General features: G+C 42.5%; 1 protein-coding gene across 2 annotated transcripts; it reads left to right on the top strand.

Annotated features, from left to right (window-relative positions):
• Positions 1-1,655: 1,655 nt before the first annotated feature.
• Positions 1,656-18,720, top strand: nlrc3 (NLR family, CARD domain containing 3). 2 transcript variants are annotated; one of them, XM_053865188.1, is made up of 19 exons: positions 1,656-1,760; positions 5,275-5,423; positions 8,346-8,609; positions 9,317-11,042; positions 11,112-11,198; positions 12,007-12,090; positions 12,258-12,341; positions 12,414-12,497; positions 12,578-12,661; positions 13,014-13,097; positions 13,202-13,285; positions 14,323-14,406; positions 15,132-15,215; positions 15,735-15,818; positions 15,969-16,052; positions 17,385-17,468; positions 17,814-17,897; positions 18,354-18,437; positions 18,506-18,720. In XM_053865188.1, exons 2-19 carry the CDS (start codon positions 5,300-5,302, stop codon positions 18,594-18,596), a joined length of 3,384 nt encoding a protein of 1,127 aa, XP_053721163.1. In that variant the 5' UTR covers positions 1,656-1,760; positions 5,275-5,299; the 3' UTR covers positions 18,597-18,720. The 2 variants fall into 2 exon arrangements, with proteins under 2 accessions (XP_053721163.1, XP_053721162.1); XM_053865187.1 differs by lacking the exon at positions 1,656-1,760 and adding an exon at positions 4,755-4,967.
• The last annotated feature ends 6,224 nt before the right edge of the window (positions 18,721-24,944 follow it).

Below are 24,944 nucleotides of genomic sequence, written 5' to 3' on the forward strand. Positions count from 1 at the left end.
ATTTAAAATGGTCTAATGAAAAGTAACAGCTCTATTAGGGGAACAATTTTGAACAAAGAGAAAAAGGAAAACTATTTGGTCATCTTCATCTGGCTTGTGCTGAGTACAAGGTTGGCATACAGTCCCCAATTTACCTTCTGTTGCATCATTCTTGTTTGTGGGCATTTCCAGACGAAGCTTGAACAAATATTCTTTCAGTGCTCACATTTTGAGTGGCATTCATTTGGTTCTGAATTTAGTTTTAAGCCAACTAATCTTTGAGGTGAACCTTGATACTCTACGCGTCTAAATAAACGTTTGAATTGAAACGTTCGCTGTCAGCTCTGTAAGCTTTGCGATGCAGATCGTCTTCGGTGTCGCGGGTCAGGCGTCAAACACTCCATCGTTCTATGGTGAAGGAGTGGGCTCAAGTCACATTTTGTTGTATCTGTCGAGATTTCAAGTTTGTTTAAACGTTTTGTTTTCCTCATGGGATCTGCACAGGGTTGGGTGTGGTTGCTAGGGTTTGGTGTTTAACTTTTGCACCGAACTGCACAGAACTAGCATGATCAGTGGAGCAGAATTAAAGGGCTTTGACTCTGAACCCGCCCACCTTCTTATTAGACCGAGTCTGTCTGTCTAGTTAAGCAAGTGTGCCACATTGTTATGATCATAACTAAGGCATGTGAGTGTGAGCAACACACGAGGATGAAATGATCACTGCTGCTTGTTTATATGTTTGTTTGCGTCCAGTGACGTTCTGCTGACGACATTATCCCACCGTTCTCCGACCACCAAAGCAGGAGCTATTTTCATCCCAAAACAACTGAGCGTGTGAACAGAATCTTGCACATCAGCTCAATAGGACTGGTGAGGAAGTATGGCTTTGGCTGCAAGTGATTTTAACTTCCATGGGTGCCATTCCATGGAGTTTAATGGAGGCGTTCCTGACAGTGGCTGTCTACAGAGGCAGGCTGATGGTTTGTTTTGTTTATATTGGTTTCCCGGAAATGTACAAGTAACATCCGACTTACGACTGGGATCGGTTCGATTGGATGTAAGTAGAATGACATTCAAAATAGCCGACGTGAGTGTTATAGGTACTACTGCAGTGGTTGATGGCTGTGTGAGAGTGAGATGCTGGGATACTGTGCTGCTGTAACTGTTGTACGCGATGCCGGGCTGCTATGTGCTGCGGTGCCAGACATTGAATAAAAAAAATGAGCATCTGCAGGTGGTAAGTCGGATGAAAATGATCTCTGTACCTTTTTTTTTTGCACATTTTCCCCCAAAGAGATTGAATTGCTCAGAGCTGAAGGTAATGTTTTTCGCTCAGCATGCCCAGCACAGTAACCCACAATTAAACAGTTGAAAGGAGGAGAAGAAAAGAAGAGCTTCTGAGGTGTCAAGCCAGACAAGAGAGTCCACGAGTTGACAGTCAAAGCAGATACTGATTCATTTGACATTACAGGATTTGGGTGGGAATCCTGAGACACGTGTCAACAGTCGCCTGGAGAAAAGGACGTCTTTCATTTTGTTATTTTTTAAGATCATTGTTTTGGTTTGGAACCTGTAAGTACAGATCTCTATCATTAAAACTGAGATGAACTCTTTTTTTTGCCCCTCACCACAACACAGGAAGAGTATCTGACAGGAAGTAGGTGCACCAATGAGCAGCATCTTCGCTTCTTAACTGCAGCTGTACTTTCTCTTTCTGTGAGTTAAACTGTCTTCTGTGTAAACAAATGCCAATTATCTGTTGAAACAGCAGCCTCTCAGTGGTGAGTACTTTATCATTGGTTTATTTTTGCGATATGCTTTTGTACACTTTGATACGCTGCGTGAATATTTCACTGAAATCTGTCAGTCAGTGGAATGAAAGGCTTTTAACACGTGATTCTCAGTTCACATTAGAGGCAAGAGAAAATTTCAAGGCTTTTCTCGACCGAAATAGTCTGGTTGTTGGACGAGTTGTGTATGTGGTGAACATTGTCATGCTATTTGGAGGCAGGAAGCTTCTCAAAACTGCGTGGTGCTGGCTTCCTTTCAAATTCACTGCAGAGTGATGTCTACGACCACAGACTGTGGCGCCTTGTCATGCAAGGGGAATTTTCAAATGTGAAATTTGAATTCAACCTTAGATCATCAGGTTGGTCTTAGATCCATTTTAATGTATAGTGACTTGTTGGATGGCCTTTTACTTGATGGGCACATGTGGCTCTGTACCTGTATATCCTCATATGACATCCATGCTCCACGGCGGCTATTTTCGTGTATTTATCCATCGACAAAGCAGTTTAACGTCTCGTAACGTCTCGTGTCTTTTTATTTTCATTTTCATTTTTTAATGGAGAATGGTTACTTACATTGTTACATTTAAAAATGCATTTTCTCCCCATTCTTCTGGAACATCATTTACCCAGACCTGATCTACATATAAATTCAGCCATGTTCGTTGTTCTTGACCAAAACACACTGTTGCTCCCTTCACTTTTCAGTCGAGGGAAATTTGAAAGTACTTCCCTAACATGGAATGAACAGATGAAATGTAGAGAGTGTATACATGCGTATAAATCATGAATATCATTGGATAACATAAAAAGCAGAAACAGAAAAAGTGAGAAAACGGGACCGTATCATGGAAGTGGAAGTGCAAGCCTTGAAAATGAGTCTCAAAGGTGCATGTTGCTCATAGTTTTATTGACTTTGTGGTAAGTAGAAAGGACTCACCAGAGGTTTTTCTTTTTATGTGACGGTCAAATTAAAATGAAGAGTCAAGTTGGTTGCTTGAGGCAATAGGAGTTGCATTTTGGGACGATGGAACAACGGTGCTGTCTCGACTAAGATACATCTTTTTGAGATTTTTGTGCCATGCAAGTGGTGACAGCACTAAGATATGGCATAACAGCAGAAACACCTTGAGAACCCTCTTGGGTTATTGAGGTATAATATCAACAGGGATTCAAATGTAAAATCCTCAAACATGTTTGCGAGTGTCATTCCTGTCACTCGAGAAACCATTTAACACAGTTACATCAATAAGTCTGGTTCAACTTGCTTCATCAAGCCACGGAGCCATGAATATCATTTCGGAATATCGCAATTCAAACTGACAGAATTGTTTGAATGTTGGGATTTCTTGTTTGTGTAGTGCCATGCGTGTGATGGACTGCCTTGGCAGAATTGCTTCTACATTGGCCACACCTGAGGACAATTCTATTAAAGTGGATGGTCATGGGGTTCAGTGATGTGCATGAACAGCATGGTACAAGACATTACTGAATCATTTCTGCATGAAAAACAGGAGTACTTTAAAATCTCGTTTTTTATAAGCCTGCCGTGGTTGAAGTTTTAAGGTAAGACCATTGCTTTCCTGCTGTACGAATCATCGCCTTCAATACCAATGAGTCCCACGAAATGAAGCTTTTTCCTTTCATCCAAAAATGGATGAATCATTCTTGGATTTCTCAAAACAATCAGTACAAATTGCGAAACGCCATGGGTCGCCAAAATCCCATCTCCTGCTCAAAACCCTTAATCCTAAAGTAACAAAAAACATGTCAGTGCCGACAGAACGTTACGTCCTTGTGTCATCGTGTTCGGACAAGACAGTCAAGTTGCTTAGTCACGTTGTTGGTATAGCAGTGACTTTAGAGCGATGTTTTGATGTGAATGATGATGTAGTTATTTTTTTCTATGTTACACCTTCATCTATGTAGGAGATTAGTTGCAAGAGACTGGACAAGATTCACATGTATGCTTTTACTCGACTGTGATTTGTTGACACACTACATCATTGATACACAAACGAAAAGCCAGCACTTCATAGCACAAGGGTAGAAACAAGAGTCAAAGCAGAAATGTGAAGATAGGAGAATCCCTTGAGGTTGGAAGTGTACATGCAGTGCTGTAGGAATTACATAGCTCCCAATGTTCCTGTAGATGCTCATCCACATCACAACAACCATCTGCCCCACGGAAAGAATCTGTCTCATCCAGCCTCTGCAGGGATCATCAGTGTGTGTGGCTCAAGATCATGGACTTTCCATCGCTTTGCTGAGAAGGTTCCTTCCAGATTCATGGAAAAAGTCTAATGGAAATGTATTAAAATATGACATGATCAGCTATTTTGCATGTAAGGGCTTATGCAGTGAACCTACATGTTGCGTGGGTTGATTTTGATCAACAGGACAAAAGAAACTGGTAACGTAGAAAACAGCATGGAAGAGTTATTTGCATGGATGTGCTAAAGCATTTACCACTTGACCAAAAGTACGGTGGCTGAGAAGTGCAAAACACATTTACAAACTTTTGAAACAAATTTACAAACTCTTGGAACAAATTGACAAATAGCGAAACATATTTACATTTTAAACAAATCAGCTAACTTCTTTTTTCTAGTTTTCTAGTTTTTAAATCTATTTCCAAGTTTGTAGATGTGTTTCCAGAGTTTGCAAATTTGTCTGTCAGTGTTTGTAAATCTGTTTTCAGAGTTAGCAACAACTTTCTGCGTTTAGGCGACTCCCAATGGTGATCCCGACGATACAAGTCGAACGTCTTTGGTCCAGTCCCTTTCTGTTCAATTCCTTGAAAAATGTGTTTCAAAAGTTTGTAAATGTCTTCTGCACTTCTCAGCCAGTGTATTAAAGACATGAGAAGACGCTTTTCTGACACAGTGATGTGCAGATTTAAAAAGTAGTTTGGAGAATTTCATTTCTGATCTGAGAAATGCACCTAAACGACTGACAAAAACTGTAATATTATTTTATGTTAATTTACATTACGGGATACTTAAAGTTGAGGGCAGACAGGCTTTGCTGAGAGGAGGAAGCCACCTTCGGCTGATGTGAAAAACTGTCACCACATATGTGTCAATGTGCTCACTGTCACGTATGTACTGTAGGAGGCGTGGCGTCAGTCGGACAGGGAAATGAAATTCAGCTGAAAGCTGTGGCTTCAGTGCGACAATTCAGCTATTGCTCTAAAAGGTAGTTGCACTGTGCATGTATTTCCACTAGAGGGGACATTCCAGTCTCATCTATGTCACCTTTTTTGGGCTGCCCTTTCTGAAAAAATGAGCCGACTGGAGTATTTAGTTTTTCACTGATTTTGGAAATTATTTGTATGTAAGGTATTTGATACTAATGGAATCAGAAAATAGCTTTTGCAAATCGTGTCATTCGTTTCAGTTTTTAAATTTTGATACCTAAGTGTGACCGCCAGTGATCTAACTATTTCAGTCAATTTCTAATCTTAGGTCACAATAATGGTTGGGGTATGTATCCTCTCATGCAGGCACATCAAGGCAGGGATACCTCCCATGGAGAGGAATCCTCATTATGATTCTATTCTGGACCGGAATACCAGAGTCATGTGGCAGGACGACTGCTACCTGGATCTTCAGTCGACTCGCCTGTCTGTCTCTGCACAAATTCAAACTGAGGGTAAGAAGATCTCATCCGCGAGAAAGTCATTAGGACAAGCTAGCATTTATTTCCTCACTTGTGAACTGTGGTTCCATAAAAATGTAGTCCCCGCTGACATCCAACTCTCATGAGGATTGACTGTCGGCATATGAAAGGCCTTATTCACAGACAATCTTAACTTTTGGTTCAAAAAAGATTGTCTTATTGATGGTATGGATTTTTTTTTCCATTTTTCTCTCAATTTTCCTCCGCCCCTAAACAGACAACAAAGTCATAAACAGCTCATTCTACCATGATTTTGCAGTTAAATAAAGACCATGAGGTTGGTCACAGCTACTCCAGAATACATCTAGAGCACTGGTTCTTAACCTTGTTGGAGGCACCGAACCCCACCAGTTTCATATGCTCATTCACCGAACCCTTCTTTAGTAAAACTTTTTTTTTTTTTTACTGGTGCACGAAATGAATTGTGCATTAATATCACCTTGTTCAAATAAAAACACCAACACAGTGCATGAACTCAAAACAACTTACCTCAGTGTGACTTCTGCTGTTGCCTTTGAGAGACCAGTTCAGATATGCGGTCTGATAGGGAGGTCTCACTCTGCTGCATAAACCAGCGACCTCAAAGCGAACCGGTAGTAAATCTCAGAGCAGGACGCTTTCAATGACTGTGCCCACTAACTGCAGACTAGACTGAGGGGTGGACCTCTGAGTCGACTCACTGAACCCCGAGGGTTCGATTGAACCCAGGTTAAGAACCACTGATCTAGAGCGAAGGTAAGCAGGCCCCCGGGGGCCAGGTGTACACACATCTGTCCTTCCGTCTTTATACTTGACTGCCCCTCAGGATCCTTAGGAAACCTAATTGTCCACCCCTGGTCACGTTTGATAACTCAACTCCTTTTTTGTGGCAACATGGCGTGACCTCAATGGCTCCATAACTGTCAAGTATTCTGGAGAGTCTGTTTTTGTCACCTGTTGTTCGTAACAATTCAGTTAAATTGGATGGGTTTTTTTTGTCAAATGCAATATTGTGATTCATTTTGATTGAACAAAAAATATCTATCCAAATCATCTGCAGGATTGCTGAGTCCACTAGCAGCCAATGCTCAAGCTGCCTAGGGCCAGACCCACACATTTGAGTGTTGTGCTTGTTTAGCTGTGGGTATGGATTCAGATCACTCAAATCCATTCAATTTGATTCACAATCCAATTTGGTTTTGCTTTGGGATATTTCAGTTGGGCACTTGGTTTTGTTCAATGCAGCCGTGAGGGGGGGCAAGCCAGTTTTCTTCTTAGGCCGGTCCCAAGCCTGGATAAATGCAGAGGGTTGTGTCAGGAAGGGCATCCGTAGTGAAAACTTTTCAAACTGAAGATGTGGATCAGACAAATGTATCTCATACCGGATCGGTTGTGGCCCGGGTCAACAACAACCGCCATCAGCGCTGATGGAAGTTGGACTACTGTAGGTGGAAGACAGAGAAGGAGAGAGGGAGGCGTGCCAATAGACTGAGGGAGAAGAGGAAAGACAAGAGAATAGGATTGAGTGTCGGGACTCTGAATGTGGGAACTATGACAGGGGAAGCTAGAGAGTTGGCCGACATGATGCTGAGGAGGAAGGTGGATATTCTATGTGTTCAGGAGACCAAGTGGAAAGGTAGCAAGGCTAGACGCTTAGGAGCAGGGTATAAACTGTTTTATCATGGTGTAGATGGCAAGAGGAATGGGGTGGGAGTCATCTTGAAGGAGGAGTGTGTCAGGAATGTTCTAGAAGTGAAAAGAGTATGAGACAGAGCGATCGGTCTCAAGTTAGAAATTGAAGGGATCATCCTGAATGTACTTAGTGCTTATGCCCCACAGGTGGGGCGTGACCTTGAGGAGACGGAGACCTTCTGGACTGAATTAGATGAACTGCAGGAGAGTATTCCCAGAGGCGAGAGAGTGGTCATTGGGGCAGACTTCAATGGACATGCTGGTGCAGGAAACAGAGGTGACGAAGAAGTGATGGGAAGGTTTGGTATCCAGGATAGGAACACTTGAAGGTCAGATGGTTGTGGCAAAAAAGGAAGGAAATGGCTGTGGTCAATACTTTCTTCCAGAAGAGAGAGGAGCATGGGGTGACCTACAGAAGTGGAGGCAGGAGGACACAGGTGGATTACATCTTGTGTAGACGATGTCACTTGAAGGAGATTAGTGATTGTAAAGTAGTAGTGGGTGAGAGTGTGGCCAGACAACATAGGATGGTGGTGTGCTTCCAAATGACTGGGCAACTACAGCTGAGGTGATCAGGGAGACAGGTAGAAGAGTTCTTGCCAGGATGGCCATGTGACAATGGCAACCTCTTATATGATATATATATATGGTGAAACCACCAAAAATCACTAAAATGTTGATGCCATCAAAACCACTATAAATATTAATAAATAAATCCTTGTGATTCTGATCACATGAATGGATCAAGGTCAAAGAACATAGCAACCTTTCAACCCTGCAGTGCATGTTGGGATACGTCAAGACAAGAACATACTGACCAGCGTGTTATTCAAGACTTTGTGGGGATGATTTTTGATCCTGTGTCACAGGAGATTTGGAGCCAACTATCTCCCACATACCTGGTGATAGAATTCTTTCTCAAACAAGATTGTTCTATTGGTCCACAAGTTTGCATTGACACTAAAATGGATGTAAACAGCTATATTTCTAATGCACCTATACATGTACCTCAGTGCTTCTTATTTATATGGGTTTAATGACATGATAAAGCACAACACTCTACAGTGTGAGCCATCTGCCTCAGCTACTGACTCGCACAATGATCAAAGAGCTTAAAAAAGCAGGTCATTTACAGTGGAATTGGTTTGGCTGAAATGTGAAACTATTTCCATCTCGATTCATTATCACTTTGAATCTTTTCCTCCCATGTGTTTGATGATTTAGACCATCAATGGATCCAAAAGCATCACAGGCTCATGCGACGGTTCATCACGGCGTCCTTCCTGGAGGAGATCTTAACCCACTTGCAAAAGCAAAATGTGCTGAGTGCATTTGAAAAGTCCAAGGTCAGAGATGTGGGTCAGTTGCAGGAGCAGGTGAACATGCTTATAACCATCATCGGTGGGAAGGGCAATGAGGAATGTGAAGTCCTCCAGGACTTCATCAAGAGCTGTGACTGTCCTGCCGCTCGGCTCATTTTGAACCACGGTGAGATGTTTTCTTTGTGTCCTTATAGTGCATCCAAGTGTTCATTTTATATAGCCCAAGCTTTCCTCTGTGTCTCAACCTAACTTTCATTCGTCTATTCCCACCCTCTACTCTTTTTTTGTCCGGGTCCTGTACTCCTTCCACAGGTTTAATACGTCTTTGTTGTTGTTGTTGGGCTAAATCCTCTACCTATGGCCTGCCAATCATTCGCAGAAGCAATAACCCCAAATATCCTGGTGTTACCCGACCTCTCACTTTCATAGTAGTCATGAAAAATGACCGCCAAGGAAGCACCATCTCTCATACAGTCCAACCCTCTACATGTTTGTTCTACCTTTCGATTCCAGTTCCGCAATTTTCATCCACCATGTGAGGATGCTGCTCACTTGACGTTAACAGTCAATGAACTGAAAACTTTGCTCCAACAAAACACTTTTTTAAAGTAAACTAGCTAGATTTATTTCTTCAGTTTCTGCTTGTCAAAAGAAAAATCATAGGTGTGCGGCGACCAGGAGCGTTTCTCCTGCACCACCCTTCAAATGGACTTATAAATAGGACCAACTGCCTCAACTGAAATCAGCTTACAGCTTCAAACTGCTTCTAAACAGAACTACATAAATATAAATGACCAGCATCTTGGCACATTGGATTATCTTTAACTTTCAATATCTGATCAGTCATTCAGTGTGTTTGTCTGTTTGTCTCAGATCACATGGTGATGGAGCACAAGGAATTTCTCAAGAGACGACTCAGAGATTCTGGTGGCAAAGTGGATGTCACATCCAAATCCTTACTCCTGGTGGACGGCCTGTCGGACCTGCAACAAAAAGAGCATGATGTCATGCAGGTTGCAGCGATGCGTGGAGGTAGACGGAATCACCTGAGGGCGCTGAACTTGCCTAAGCTTTTGGAGCCGATGACTCGGGTCAGTTTCCCTCCAAGAGTGTCTCTCACAGTCGGGGTGGCCGGCGTTGGGAAGACCACGTGTGTCGGGCATTTTGTCAGAGGGTGGAGCCACGGAGATATTTGTGCAGACACACATTTTGTCTTGCCGCTCAATTTCAGTGAGCTGAACTCTTTAGAGAAGATCTCAGCTGAGAGGCTGGTGAAGTTGGCTTTTCCTCACATCACTGAACCGGGACTGATCCTGAGCAGCCCCTGCAGGACATTGCTCATCCTCGATGGCTTGGATGACTTTTACCACTCATTGAACTTCAATGACGCCGTGCCCTGCACTGACTCGAGGAAAGAGTTGACCATTGCAGATTTAGTGACCAACATCATCCAAGGAAATCTTCTCCCAGACGTCGTGGTGTGGCTCACCTCCAGGCCAGGGCTGGCCTCACTCATCCCCGGAGGACTGGTTGACCGTGTGACTGAAGTGCCAGGATTCTCTTCCAAAGACATTAAGAACTTCTTAACTCAACACTGCCCTGAGAAAGACTTTGCATCAAAGATATGGGCTCATCTAGAGTCCAATAAAATCTTAATGGTGAATTGCTATATGCCACGTTTTTGCTGGATATTGCTGGACACACTGGTTTACATCCTTCAATGTGGGGTCCAAGAGATGCTCCCGAAAACTTGCACTGAACTATATTCCTACTTTTGTTCCATGAAGGCAGAAGTGGGTGAAGCAAGGGGCAGGGAGCCCATAAAAATAGAGCAGATCCATGGAAGCTATCGTAAACTGTTTGGGAATCTCGGGAGGATGGCGTTTTATGGACTCCTCAGGAACAAGTACACCTTCAGTGAGCAGGACCTCAGGGTCTACGGGATAGATCAGTTGTTGATCCAAAGCAGTCTTGGTGCCGGGCTTCTGATGTGTGAGGAGTCTTGTGTGTGCACAACGTACAGATTCATTCATTTGACTGTGCAGGAGTTTGTCGCTGCTACCTTCTACCACGTGTCCTCCAAGCGAGCAATCTTCGACTTGTTCTCAGAAAGCACCATGTCCTGGCCCAAAATCGGTTTCCAAAACCACTTCCGAAGTGCCTTCCAGCACGCACAACAGGCAAACAATGGCCACCTGGATATGTTTGTGCGCTTTCTGGCCGGGCTTCTGTGTCCAGTGGCGCAGAAACCGCTCGCAGGACTCTTATCCGCCAGTAAAGACGATGGCAACCAAAGGGCCTGGGCTGCTGGATTTCTACAAGGGCTCTTGGCCAGTGGAGGTGCTGTTGTGTCAATGCGGGCTGTCAATCTGGTTTATTGCTTACAGGAGCTGAAAAACACAGAAATGATTTGGGGTGTTGAGCAGGATTTAAGACTTGGCAGTCTCCCAGAGAAGATAACGCGAGCCCAGTGTGTGGTCTTGGGATACCTGCTGCATGTTTCTGCAGAGTGTGAGGAACAGACCAACCTCACTGCCTCACTCAACTACTCCACCGTCAAATGTTTGCTGCCACAGCTGCTGTACTGCAGTCACCTCAGGTCAGCTCTTTCTTCCTGCGTCTGTCAGTCTGCTCAACATGATATCTGAGCTTCACGTCGGTGTTTCAGACTGGAGAATAATCACTTCAAAGATGATGTCATGGAGCTCTTGGGAAGTTTGCTGAGTGCCAAGGACTGCCAGATTCAAAAGTTAAGGTAAGGATGCACAAGTGTGAGGAATCATGGAGTCAACACAGGGCAGGTATGATTATTATTTATATTTAGGCTTAATTATAGTTGCATATTTAAGTTCCAGTCAACAGTAGTGATGGAAACTTAGTTCATTGTGACCTCAACCATGATATTTGATGAATATTCTCATAAAATATGATATCATGATATCATGACTCACATGACACACGCAGATTTATTTCAATCCCATATTCCCACTTACAGAATTTTCACAGGATTCACATACAATTCACATGTTTATTTTTAAATGTACTTTATTAGAGCATGCAACTATGGCAACTAATGTAGTAACTATGTAACTAAATTGATCTATTGTTATTTACATACACATAATTTATTATGTCAAAACGTATATCATTTGTGTAAATATGCAATGGGGGACACTTTTGTGTTTTATGTTTGCTGTTGATGTGTGTGCATCTGTGTTGTTTGATGTTGTCTCTGGTGTCTTAGTGTCTTTGCTTCTTGCTGCTGTACAAATAGACAAATAGAGCAGAGCATACCAAAACGGAGACACAACCCAATGACTGGTCCCAGACCTGATCAGGGTTTTTGTCATCGTAAATCCAGACAAATCTTGTTAACCCATATTGAATTGATCCTGAAAGTTCTGTTGAAATATGTCTCCCCCCTAGGAGTGTTATACTACAGTAGTACTCGAGACCAAAACTGATGAGTGATCAGAATAATATGGAACCATATTTAAGTGTTAACATTCAATGTACAACTTCAGTTTTCAATTTTGACGCGTTTATTTTCACCCTTCTTTCAGCTTGGCAGAGAATGCAGTCGGGAGCAAAGGTGCCAAAGCACTGAGTCGGGCCCTTCTGGTCAACCGGACATTAACGTCCCTCAAGTAAGATTGTTGACTCTCACGTATATTAATGATCGATCTTTTCGATCTTCAGATTTACATATGAAAACCTTCTTCTAGTGCGTCACATTTTAGCTTGAGGAGGAGCCTGGAGTCTGGTTAGATTAACTGGATACATGAATTCTCTTTGTCAACCCTCCTTTATTTAGCCTCCGCAACAATAACATTGGCTCTAAAGGTGCAAAGTTCTTGGCGGAGGCTCTGAAAATGAATCAGGTTCTCTCATCAATCAAGTGAGTATTACTGGGACAGATGTATTATTCTTATTATTATTATTTATGTCCACGTACTAATGTTTGATTCAGCTTCCAGAACAACTCCATTGAAGAGGAGGGGGCACAAGCTGTGGCAGAGGTTTTGCAGTGCAACAGGAAGCTTGTCACTCTCAAGTGAGCGTCACCTTGTTAGCTGAGCAATTCTGGAAGGAGTATGGTGTATGAACGCTTATTTGGTCATTCTAATGATGCAGCATGAGGAAGAACACCATCGGAGCAGGTGGAGCAAAAAGGATCGCAAGTGCACTGAAGTCGAACCAAACTCTCAAAAAACTCACGTTGGTTTTTCATTTCATATTTGTTTCCGATGCTGTTTATACAAAATAACACGTTTTTAACACAGGCAAAGTAATGCTACCTCAACTGTATTAACTTGACTGGTTTTGCAGCTGAATGCGACATGTTTGGTCCCTTTGAGATAATATCAACAAATGTTCAGAACCGGTCACACAGGTGTCGAACATGACTCGACAGAAAACACAGGCCAACACAGAGGATGAATGAAGACGACTCGTAGCTTGAGTTTGACAGATTTGTCTTACACTTTAAACTTGACTCAACTTGCATCCAGCCATGATGCCTCACTGAGAATCAGAGTTGGTCACTTTTTAATTGAACGTCTGGATTCAGGCTTTGCAGCAACCAACTCGGGGATAAAGGATCTTCTGCTCTGGCCGAAGCTCTGACAGTCAACCACACTCTGCTCTCCCTTCAGTCAGTAGCAGCCACACCGTCTCACACACACAATTGACTTTCTTGTCCAGGACCTGACTGAAGTATCATACCGTGTTGCTGTGTTTCATTCCGTCTTCTCCCAGGCTCCAGAGTAACTCAATAAGCAACAAGGGGATGACAGCCCTGACAAAGGCGCTGCGACTCAACAGAGGACTTGTCTTTTTGAAGTGAGGACCATGCTAATTCACAGCTTATTTCCTGCCTTGTGATGTGCTACAGCGAGCCCTGCGTCACGTTGTTGTTTGTGTGCACATACTAATCTAATTCCCAGAGGCAAAAGGTTGGCTTCATTTGCTCCCCAAATGGATCAGGCTTTCATCTCCTGTAACATTCATTAGTTCTGCAGGGTGAAGACAGTCCTTGCTGTCATTCTGTCACAATGAAAAATTTGCCATAAATCTTGCCTCAGAGGGCAAAATATTTTTCATAAATATGTATTTTAACAACGTGATCTGTATATCTAAAAACGAAATCTTCTTTTCCTTTCGGCTTCTCCCTTCAGAGGTGGCCACAGCAGATCATCCTCCTCCATCTCACTGTCCTCTGCTTCCTCTTCTGTCAAACCTACAAACCTCATGTCCTCCTTCACCACCTCCATCAATCTCCTCTTTGGCCTTCCTCTCCACCTTCTGCCTGGCAGTTCCAACCTCAACATCTTCCTACCAATGTGCTGGCTCTCTCTCCTCTGTACATGTCCAAACCATCTCAGTCTAAAAACAAAATACAAAGTGGAAATAGCACTGGTATTAAAAAATGCCCAAGACATCAAGAATTTTCATCAAAGTTGGATGCAAATTCTCCACCAGCACATGGGCCTAACCTCCTTGCATCCTGAATCCTTTTCAAGTGATAATAATAATAATCTCTTCTTATTTACACCTTAAAGTTCTTAAAATTACATAAGTTTGTGGGGCAGATGCCATCCAGAATAGGAGTCATAGGAGGAGGTTGGGAAATGGTGGAAAGCCCATATGGAGAAGTCAAGATGGCAGCGCTGTCACACACACTTACGACAACAGGTGAAGAACAAAGGGCAGTTCATTTCAACACAATTTTTCACTGACTTATAGTGAGTAGGTCCAGATAAATGAAGGAAGACGCCCGCTGTGAACACCAAGCCACACTAAGCCTACAAATGTCTGTCTGTTAAAGCTGTTTAACATTTTTGTGTATCCTGAACATGCTCCTCTTCTGTGATGTACAGTTTGAGAGAAAACTCCATCGGAGTGGAGGGAGCGAAGAACATGGCCCTAGCTCTCCATGACAACAACTCCCTTCAAGTGCTTGAGTGAGTCACCCTGTTTTCAACAGACAATTGCAATTCGAATGCAGGACGAAGAATTTATAGCTTGGCATCTGTTTGCACAAACAAATTCCAGTTGTTGCTTCTGGCTGCAGGGCATTCATACATGGCAATATTTCACGTTAGTTGCATATTGAAACAAGATTGGAAAAACAAGTAAAAATATGCGTGTGTGCGTGTGTGTGGAGGCTTATTTATTCTACTAAGTGGTGGGCAATTCATGACAAAACACTACACTTGTGAGGACCATATGACATTGTGGGGACATTTGGCTCGACCCCATGAAGTTAATGTTCAATTTGAGGATGAAGACTTATATAATTGGGTTTCAGTTTGGTTCAGAGTCCTGGTTAAGGTGAGCCATTTGTTTTGAATGGTTAGGTTTAGGGTGAGAGGCTGGGGAAAGGGTTATGGCAATGAGAAACCTCATAATGTCCCTACAAGGATAGAAAAACAAACATGTGCGGGTGTGTGTGGGGCGCATGTTTTGCCACACTAGTGAGTACCAAGTCTTGACAAGCCACCTTCTTGTGAGGACATTTTGCTTTATGAGGACATTTATGCCTGTCCTCACAAGGGTTAAAGATGTCAGTAAAAGTAGTTTCAGTCTGGTTCGGAGTCCTTGTTAAGTGAGCCATTTGTTTTAGATGGGGAAAGCAAACCTGTGTGTGTGTGCAGGTGACTGAATTTGTGCCTGTGCTGTGTTTCAGTCTTACAGCAAACCTCTTACATGATGAAGGAGTTCAGGCTCTGGCAGGAGCTATCAAAAATAATCAAGGTCTCACCAGCTTGCAGTAAGTGTCATTGTTTCTATTTTCAGGCACACGCACACGTAGAAAAGAAAGATAATTCGCCAACATCATTTTAAGAGCGAGCAATGCGACTCAATGGTCACTTATTCCAATCCACCATTGAACTGGTCACTTCAAAGTCTGAAAATGTGTGGAAGCAGCATTTATTCCACATATGAAATGGACATATTCTGTGGCCATGTCAGAAACTGTCTCCAAAACATAGTGACAGTAAACCAGAGAGTGCCATCTTATTGGACTGAACACCCTTCACTGAGCAGTATCCATCCATTTACTTCCACTTACAAGATGTTGGGTCTCACGGGCAGATAATCTAATCCAGAATCCCAGATTTACCGCTTGCAAGAAGCCGCCACTTTTTGAGGGAGAATATTGCCTTGGAGGTCCTGGCTGATCATATGGCAAGAAATACAAATGAGATTGAAAAAAAGATGGATGGAATCTTATCTCTTGTGAGTGGACCCACTTGATCAGCTCATTTTATCATCTGTTCATTTTCAGTCTCCAATGGAATTTCATCAAGTCTGCAGCCACCAAAGCGTTGGCAGACGCTCTTCTCTTCAACAAAACCATCCAGCTTTTGGAGTAAGAATCTGAATCACTGTCCTCTTTCAGAATATTGAGTATTTCTGTAAAGAAAAGACAGCTTCCACTTGAAGGGATAAGTTGTTGATTCATGTTTTTGGATCATTTTCGGAGAATATTGAGCTCACCGGTGTCCAACCTTCTCTACAGTTTACAGGAGAATGCGATTGGAAATGAAGGCGTGATTTCTCTGGCTGCATCCCTGAAAACTAACACTTCTCTTCACACATTATGGTAAATGTTACCTTGTGCACAACATTATCAGCAGAGAACATTAAAACATGCGTTTGCTGAGTGAATAATAAAGGTTATAGTCTTTATGGATGATTCGCTGCGGATGGTTTCAAGGCGAAAGAGCTGTACATCTCACATCTCTTACATGCAGGAGTTCTGAGAAATCCCATCCCTTGAAATACAGTATCTTGATCCAGCATTCCCCATCAAAGAATATACTCCTGTTCTTTCTTATGTAGTGGTGAAAACTGCAGCTGGGCAGCTCAAAATATAGGGGACAAAATCAGTCAGGTTTTCACTAACTGCCCTGGATTCAAGTTTTTACTGCTATCAGTCAGCATCCACTGAACAAAGCAATAGCTCCTTCCACCCAATCTCGACTTGAGCTTTAGCTTAACAGGCTGTGATTGGTCAGAGGAGGTACGTGGCGCTCATCACTGCCTCTGCCTTGGTCACTCTGAAGTGGTGCTGACCTGCTTCTAAACCTAGAGGACAAGCGCGAGGGAGGAAGAACCTGTCTATAGCTTGTCTACATGCTTTTTCAACTTGAACATAGAAGGTTAGCTGTATTCCAAACATGCTGAACTCTGCGTCTACGAGATCATGCCTCACTTGGGAGAGGGAAATGAAGATGGTTACTTTCGCCCAGGTGTTTTTTTTAAAAGACACACTGTCAAGGCATGTCAGATAGATTCTTATCTGTGATGGAGGCTCCTCCATCTGTGGTGCCACAAGCTTTTCTAAAAATGAGACCTTGAGAACGATCATTTAGAATAAAGCAAGACCTCAAGGATCTGTCCAGCGTGCTGATCATTTTAGCAGCAGGCCTCAAGTCGTCCTCTCAAGAAAACTTAAGAACTTTTGACGTTGTGATTGGCCAGTGGTATGCTATGACTCAGTGAGTAGTTTTGGATTTATACCTCTATGTGAAGCACTTTCTGAGTGCTGAAACTATTCCGTACTATAGATAATCACTATCATGGAAAACCTTCTTGAGAAATGAACTGAGCAACAGCTTTTCACTGCTACCATGGTAACATCTCACTTCATGATGAGGAAGGATGTTTTGAGCCTGCTTTATTTTCAGCTTTTCATGGCACTGAAATGAGGAAACAGCAGCTTTTTTTTTTTAATCAAATGCTTAAGTACTTCTCCGCTCCCTTCATCGGCTTCTTGTCGCTGCCCTCGCGATCCAAACTGAGACACCAGTCAGCAAAGTCCAATGATGGATTGAGAGGCAGGGCAGAAATGTTTCAAGTGTTCGGAGAGCCACTTGAAGATGCATCATCTATTGAGCCATGACAATAACTAGACTTATGTCTTTGGCTTCAGCCTTCAAGGGGTTTCAGCAGGCACCGCTGGTGTTATTGCACTTGCTGAAGCGCTAATGACCAACCAGACGCTGCGGACATTAGAGTGAGTGATCTTCTATCTTCTGTCTTCTTCTCCTGCCAGAGTAGGAATACTTCAGATGAAAAAAGGAATTTAATAAAAATTGCTATCATTATTGTTTCAATAATACAGTTAATGGATCGGTATAAAGATCCCTCTAACTGAAGGTCTTCTCTGAGATTTGAATGCAAGACTTCTGAAAAAGAAACCGTCAGAATAATGGAATAAAAATGTAAAATCCTGTCATGTTCTTTGAAGCCTTCTATTTGAAGGTCCTGCAAGATGAAACTCTGAGACACATAGGGTTGTGTTGCATCATTACAAGGTAGAACAGATCTTCATTGGTGCGAATTGTTCTTTTGAATTAAGTTTTCGTGGAAACACTGTGGGCATGGAGGGTGCTAAGGCCCTGGCTGGTGCCTTGAAGTGTAACAGAAGCCTCAAGTCATTAAAGTAAGTCATATCTATCTATCTATTGCTTTTTTCTCTATCTATCTATCTATCTATCTATCTGTCTGTTGCTTTTTTCTCATCTATCTATCTATCTATCTCACTATCTATCTATCTATCTATACAAGGAAGAGCATTCCACCGTGGTTGTTTAATAAATAATATGTATGTAACTGCAGACATTTAAAACATGCAAACCAAAGCACGCTCTCTTGCCACCTTAATGTATTAAATATGGTGATTTATACAGTTAAACTACAGTAAACATGCATGTAGTAATTGGTTGTTATATCAAATGTGTTATTCCTTTATTAAAAATATAATATTGAATTAATAACTAACCACTGAAACTTGGCATTCAGCTATAATAGCAGCAGTACACACTAGGAAAAAACAGCGTATCTATAGGGCTCTTTCCCCTGGAACAGTTTCCCAACCCCTCAACACGTGTGTCATCAGTCTGCAGGAGAACTCTCTGGGTATGGACGGAGCCATCTTCATTGCAACAGCGTTGAAAGGAAACCACCAACTGACCTACATAAAGTGAGCCTTGTATCTTTGCTTCCATAAGAGCAGTCATCCCTCATACATCTTGTCGAATGTTTCTCCAGTTTACAGGGAAATGGCATCGGAGAGTCCGGCGCAAAAGTTATATCAGACACCATTAGAGCCAACGCACCATGTTGTGTGGTAGATATGTGAGCGGAGACAAATGGCTGCAACCATCTGAGTCAGTTGCTATGTGAGCCGGGTTCATCTCATCTTGATTTTACAGTTCAATGGCCAAGTAATTTAACTTGTCTAATAAATAAATGTTGAGAGTCTTTGATAGTTATTTTCTTCTTCTCTTATTATTCTCTCTCCACCACCAACGTCCCAGGGAGGAGCTATTTTTCCACACTGGTCGACCAAAGTCACGACCAGGATTCTAACCATCATGTTCTTTTGCCATTATATTATTATTATGTCATTATTCCTCCCTTCTTTTAAATATGTAATTCAAATGTTGTTTTGAGCAGTTTGTTGGCCAACAAACTACTGAATCTGTGTGACTCTGAGTCAAACAACCTATCATGAAGGCACAGAAAGACTGTGTGAAAGAGGCATCTGATCCTTCCAAAAGCAGACCATGGAATGGAGTCACATTCAGCAAAATTAAAGTCATTATCATATGATGTAATTACACATCACATCATTTTACATCTGTATTGTGAGATGATGAAGCCTGAACCTGAAGGAAATTAGATTTCAATAGTTGGTTTCTCAGCCGAGCTTTCCTCTGTGTTTCTGTTGGTATAGCGACCCTTGTGGGGACTCATTCTTGGAAACACACCTACTGTTGACATTGTGCCTCAATATTAGCATGAAAACGTCAAAATAACTAGTATAACAAAATTGAAATTTGGAGGGTATTACAAAAAAGTAAGCCTATCAAAGTGAGTTTTTAACAAAGCTTTAAAGATTGAGGTAGATGTGTTTGGGATCTCGTCTGGCACAACTAGCACAGACCCACCTGAGGATCTGCGGGGCCTGGCTGGCTGGTGGGGGGTCAGGCCAAGACAAGCTTTCAAAGTTATCAATACAATTATTAAGTCAATTCTTAAGTAGAAAGGGAGCCAGAGCGGTCAGTGAAGCTAACACTGGGGTCATGTACTGCCGACGTGTGTTAGTATTCGCTAGTATTTAATAAACTATTTGTCATTCTGCACTCTAGTGGATTGCCAGTGTTCTTTTCCGTCCCTATTCCCACAGTGTTCCAAGGGATGGGCCGGTTCAGCAGACTCTCATGTCTACGCTCCTGGCTGGACTCCCAGTGTAAGGTGGTTTTGTTCATTGGTGACTTCAATATACCGTTGAGCAGAGAGTCTCTTACTCCAGACAAACCCCCACCCATTTTAATAACAGACAGCCGCGACTGTCCGTCACCTGTTCCAAAACCTCCCTGCTAAACAGTCCAGTACCGCCATTTGTTATACCTTCAAACATCACCCGTCAGAGACCCGAATCCAGCAAGCAAAAACCTCCAGTGGCTTCCAACTTTAATAACTAGTGGTGGGACTTAACGAGTTAATTATGATTAATTAATTACCACATTATTACAATGAATGAATTACAACAACAAATAATTTAATTTAATTTAATTTAATTGAACTGTTTGCTCTCCAGACAACAGCGAACCTTTCTAAGTGCAGGAGTTCTTATAAAATTGAAAGTCTTATACAAATATTCTCAAGACATTAGAAGAGCTTTAGTTTAAATAAGGTGATATAAAAACTTGAACATAGCCACCATCGTGATTTATTGTGCTATTGTCAAATGCAAAATAAACAATATTTTGTTGTTTAAACGTATGTACGGGTCCATCAATTGATATGGTAATACACCACATTCATTCACATTGAAAAATGTGGCTTCTTGTGGCAAATATTCTTATACTATTAAACTGAGATTTATTCATCACAAATTCTCTAATTAACTAGATTATTTTTTAATCGAATATCACCCCTATGAATAACCTAATCAAAATTCAGACAAAACGCATGCTCACAGCACCTCCGCCACATTTGGACTCATAACATTCATTTCCTCAAAGACCCACCATTGTAGTGCAACTCTCATGACACTCATCATGAAGCTCCATAGCTGTGATAACATGTTAATGGATGTTAAGTAATGGACTAGGGCTGTGCATCCCCAGGCATCTGACAATATGGCATACATTCCGACACCAGAGTGGTGATAGGATACATAGTGATATACTGTTATCTGAGTGTTCAGTGATATATTGTAATACAGTGGTACCTCAGTTCTCGACCACAATCCGTTCCAGACGGCCGTTCAAGAAGCGATTTGTTCGAAATCTGAATCGATTTTTCCCATTACAATGAATGGAAAAAGAAATAATGCGTTCCAAGCCTTAAAATAGGCTTTTGTAGGAGTGAATGTAGAGTGTCTGCTGCAGGGGCGCTGTTCCTCTATGTGTGTGGCCGCTGCATGTGGGAGGGGTTGCCGAGTGAGTGACGTCTCTCCAGAAGTGAAGAGGTGCCCGGTGCGTGTCAAGCTTTGAATGTGCGCTTCTGTGCAGTTTGGCTGTGACAAAGTCATAAACCAAGTAACGCTCTGTCCCAGACTCGCCTCATCCCTGTCCCAGCTCCAGCCAACAACAGGACATCAAACCCTGGAGTGCGCGCTCCAGCCTTGGAACAGACATTCGAAAACCAAGGGACCACTGTATTTGTAATTTGTCATATTTAAAGATAGCATCAGTCTCCACTGGAATACTATTCCCTCCTGTTACCGGGGTCAAGTCTTTCCATTTTCATATTCACGATTAAATCATTTGATCCACAGAGACCACTAGACTTAAACCCCAAATGTTGTAGATTGAGCATTTATTATCTAACCACAATCGCTTGTTACAGTATTAAAGGTTTCATTTTACATTTTGACCTATGGACTAAGGTGAAAATGGCGGTCCATAAATAATGATCAACGACTAATATTTAACATTCAATTTTAAAAGGTTTGACAAAATTGAAAAAGTTTATAATTACTATTATTATTTTTTTCATATTGTATAATTATATAATTATATATAATAATTCTTATTATTATATAATACAATAATTAATATATAATATTTATTATTATTATTTTTCATCAGTTAAAGCAATGTTTTTTTTCTCTGTTGAGTATTTGCTGTGTTTTTTCACATTACCTTAATTTGTAAGGTCTGGGGTCATAAAGCTCCTGCACACTTTGTGCATTTAAATTCCATTCTCTTTCTTTCCATTTATCAATTAAAATCAGTTTACTCAGCCAACAAGCCAACAACAAGAATTACTGACCAATTTTCTTAATTGGACAATCCGGGACTGTCCTCTAATTACCGACCTGTGAAATTATTGTGCGTCTTATATGAATATGAATCTTATATGTACATATGATGAACAATTCTAATGGTTAGCAAATTCACATCACTTGAAGACCTCCCCTTGGTGTTACTACACCAAATACTTACTGTAATTACTCTGTAATTACAGGACTGATGGTCACCATATTCATGTCACTTATAAAGGACCTCCCCATGGTGTTACTACAGCAAGTAGTTTCTCAAATTTCTCTTCTCAATATTTTTCATAAATATTTTCATCACATTTTCATACATATTTTGTAATAGCTCTGTAATTAAAGGACTGACAGATATATTCATGTCATGTTTAAAGGATCTTCCATTGATGTTAGTACAGCAAGTAGTTTTTCAAATTTCTTTTCTCAATATTTTTCACAAATATTATGGTCATATTTTCCATACATATTTTGTGTCAGCTCTGTAACAACAAGGCTGATGGGCAACATATACATTTTATTGTACTTTTTTTTCACTCACGACATCCTTAAATAACAGATGTTTTTCTTCTCTTGGTTGTTGTTCTTATGGATCCTGCTCAAGGTCTCGGGGAAATCACGTTAATAGATGCATGAAGGGGTAATGGTTAAAGGCTTTGGGCGGTTTGACTTGCTTAGAAAAATATGCATGACCGCCCTATATTTTGTAATGTGAGTGTAACATTTATTTCTGCACAATAAAAATGCCTCAGCTAAACTGAGTAATAACAATTAAAGGATGTTTGTATTTGCCATGATGGATGGAAACGTTCCCTCAAATGTTGAATGTATTTTATTTCTTTGTGTATTTTATTCGTTTATTGCCTACTACCTGTAGTCACGCGGTGTATGGGGCATAGGAATAGAAACTAGAAGAAGTCCCTGCCTGAGATTGATTGAGTTGCAACCCAAGCTCTCCACACTGGTGTCAGAAGTGGGATTTACTATGGCTGCATCTATAGATGAAATTGATGACCTCATTGCTTGACTTGGCAGAGACTTCAAATACCCTCTAGAGGTCGCCAGGGGGCACAAGCCACTGACTTCCCTGAGGGAGCAAGTGCCCCACGGTCAGCAGGAGACCACTATAGGACGGACACCTCATCTTTCAAGATACCCCTGAGCACACCCAAGACCACCTTCTCTGTTGGCCAAGGGTTGTGGCAATTCAAGGTCATGACTTTCAGCCTCTGCAATGCTCCAGCCATGTTTGACCGCCTGGAGAGGGTCTGGGCTGAAATCCCTCTGAGTCACTGTGTTGTATATCTAGATGACCTCCTCTCCCATGCTGCTGATTTTGAGAGTGCTGTGACCAACCTGGAGGTTGTCTCCAGTCTGCTCCGGAGGCCAGTTACAACACCGGTCCCTGTTACTGCAACCAGTTTGTTTTTTTGCCTTTTTGATTCCCGTGGCAGCTTTCAGAACATCACAGACTACAAGTCCCCTCTGCAGACTAGCGACTACTCCACCCCTCTGCTGAACCTTGGGTCGGCAGCAACACCTCCAACACCATCATGATAAACAATGGGGCCCCCCAAGGATGTGTGCTGAGCCCCCTCCTCTTCACGCTGCTGACCCACGATTGCACACCATCATCCAGCTCCAATCTCTTCATCAAGTTCGCAGATGACACAACTGTGGTGGGTCTCATCAACAATGGTGATGAGTCACACTACAGGAGTAAGGTGAACAGACTGGCTTTGTGGTGTAAGGACAACAATCTCCACTTAATTGTGGAGAAAACGATTCCCTTATTTCCCTTACATTAGTACTTGCATGCGGACCTTATACTTTATATTTTTATATTTTTTTATATTTCCACTGACAACCGTGCCCTGGGAGGACTGTAATTTCATTTGTACTGGGTGTCTTGCATTTAGTATTCATGGCAATAAAGTTGACTTTCATGCCATTCGTCTGAACCCCAGAAAGTGTCATCTTTTCTTGCGAGAGACATCCTTCTTCCATCTTGGGTCACGTCGTCAGTGCAGCTGGGGAGACCCTACTAAAGGGACTGGCCTATTTCCCAAAATGTTGCGCAACTGAGAAGCTTCCTTGGCCTGGCTTCTTACTATCTGCGTTTTGTCAGGCACTTTGCCACCATTGCCAGCCCACTACATCGGCTGACCCAGAAAGGCCAAGCATTCCACTGGACTGTGCTGTCACTTTTGAGCGCCTTCGTTCTGCCCTTGTTAGGGCCCTGTACTGTCCTACCCAGACCTCAAGCTACCATTCATCGTGGACACTGACGCCAGCGATGTCGGGCTTGGAGCAGTGTTGTTCCAGGAGGGAAAGAATGGAGAGCAGGTCATTGCCTCCTACAGCAGATCCCTCAACCGACCAGAGAGGAACTACTGTGTCACCCGCAGGGAATTTCCAGCTGCTGTCCTCGGGCTCTGTTACATCAGGCGGTACCTCTATGGGAAAAGATTTCTCCTCCGACCATGCCTCCGTCACGTGGCTCCTTAACTTTAAAGAGCCAGAGGGACAGCTGGCCGGATGGTTAGAGACACTACAGGACTGCAACTTGGAGATCCGTCATCAGTCTGGTCGTCGTCATGCCAATGCAGACGCTTTGTCCCGACGCCCTTGTGAAGTGGAACGGTGTCGCTACTGTCAGCGTGTGGACGAGCGGGCACTCTGAACCCAAAGGTACCTATCATCACCTCAGATGACAAGAGTGGGCCACAGGTTTCAGCACCAATAGCAGCTGACGAGAATGGTTTGGAAACCAATCTCCTACAGCTCCAGCTTGACCAGAACCAAGAGCCCGTCCTGTCCCAAATACAAATGTGGATGGAGACTTCGGCCAACGACCAGCGTGGAACACAGTGTCAGCTTTGGAACTTGAAACCAAGGCTCTCTATTCCCAGTGGACCACCCTCAACGTCATTGATGGCCTCCTTCATTGCTGGCAGACCCCTGGGGGCCACCAAGATGTCTTCCAACTCCTGGTTCCCCTTGTCCATGGCTCAGTGCAGGCAGGTTATTTTGGAGAGACCAAGACTCTTCATCAGCTCTGGTCACGATTCACGACATACCAGACAGCGGTTCAGGAAAGGAAAGAAATGTTTGGACATGAGCGCCGCACCCCTGTAGTCTTGGTGTTTGGTCCTTTTCCCCTGAGCCCGAGTTGGAAGGTGCGGCAGGCTTGGACTTCCT

This window comes from Synchiropus splendidus, chromosome 5 (assembly GCF_027744825.2).
Source record: "Synchiropus splendidus isolate RoL2022-P1 chromosome 5, RoL_Sspl_1.0, whole genome shotgun sequence".
In the NCBI taxonomy this organism is placed as follows: Eukaryota; Metazoa; Chordata; class Actinopteri; order Syngnathiformes; family Callionymidae; genus Synchiropus; species Synchiropus splendidus.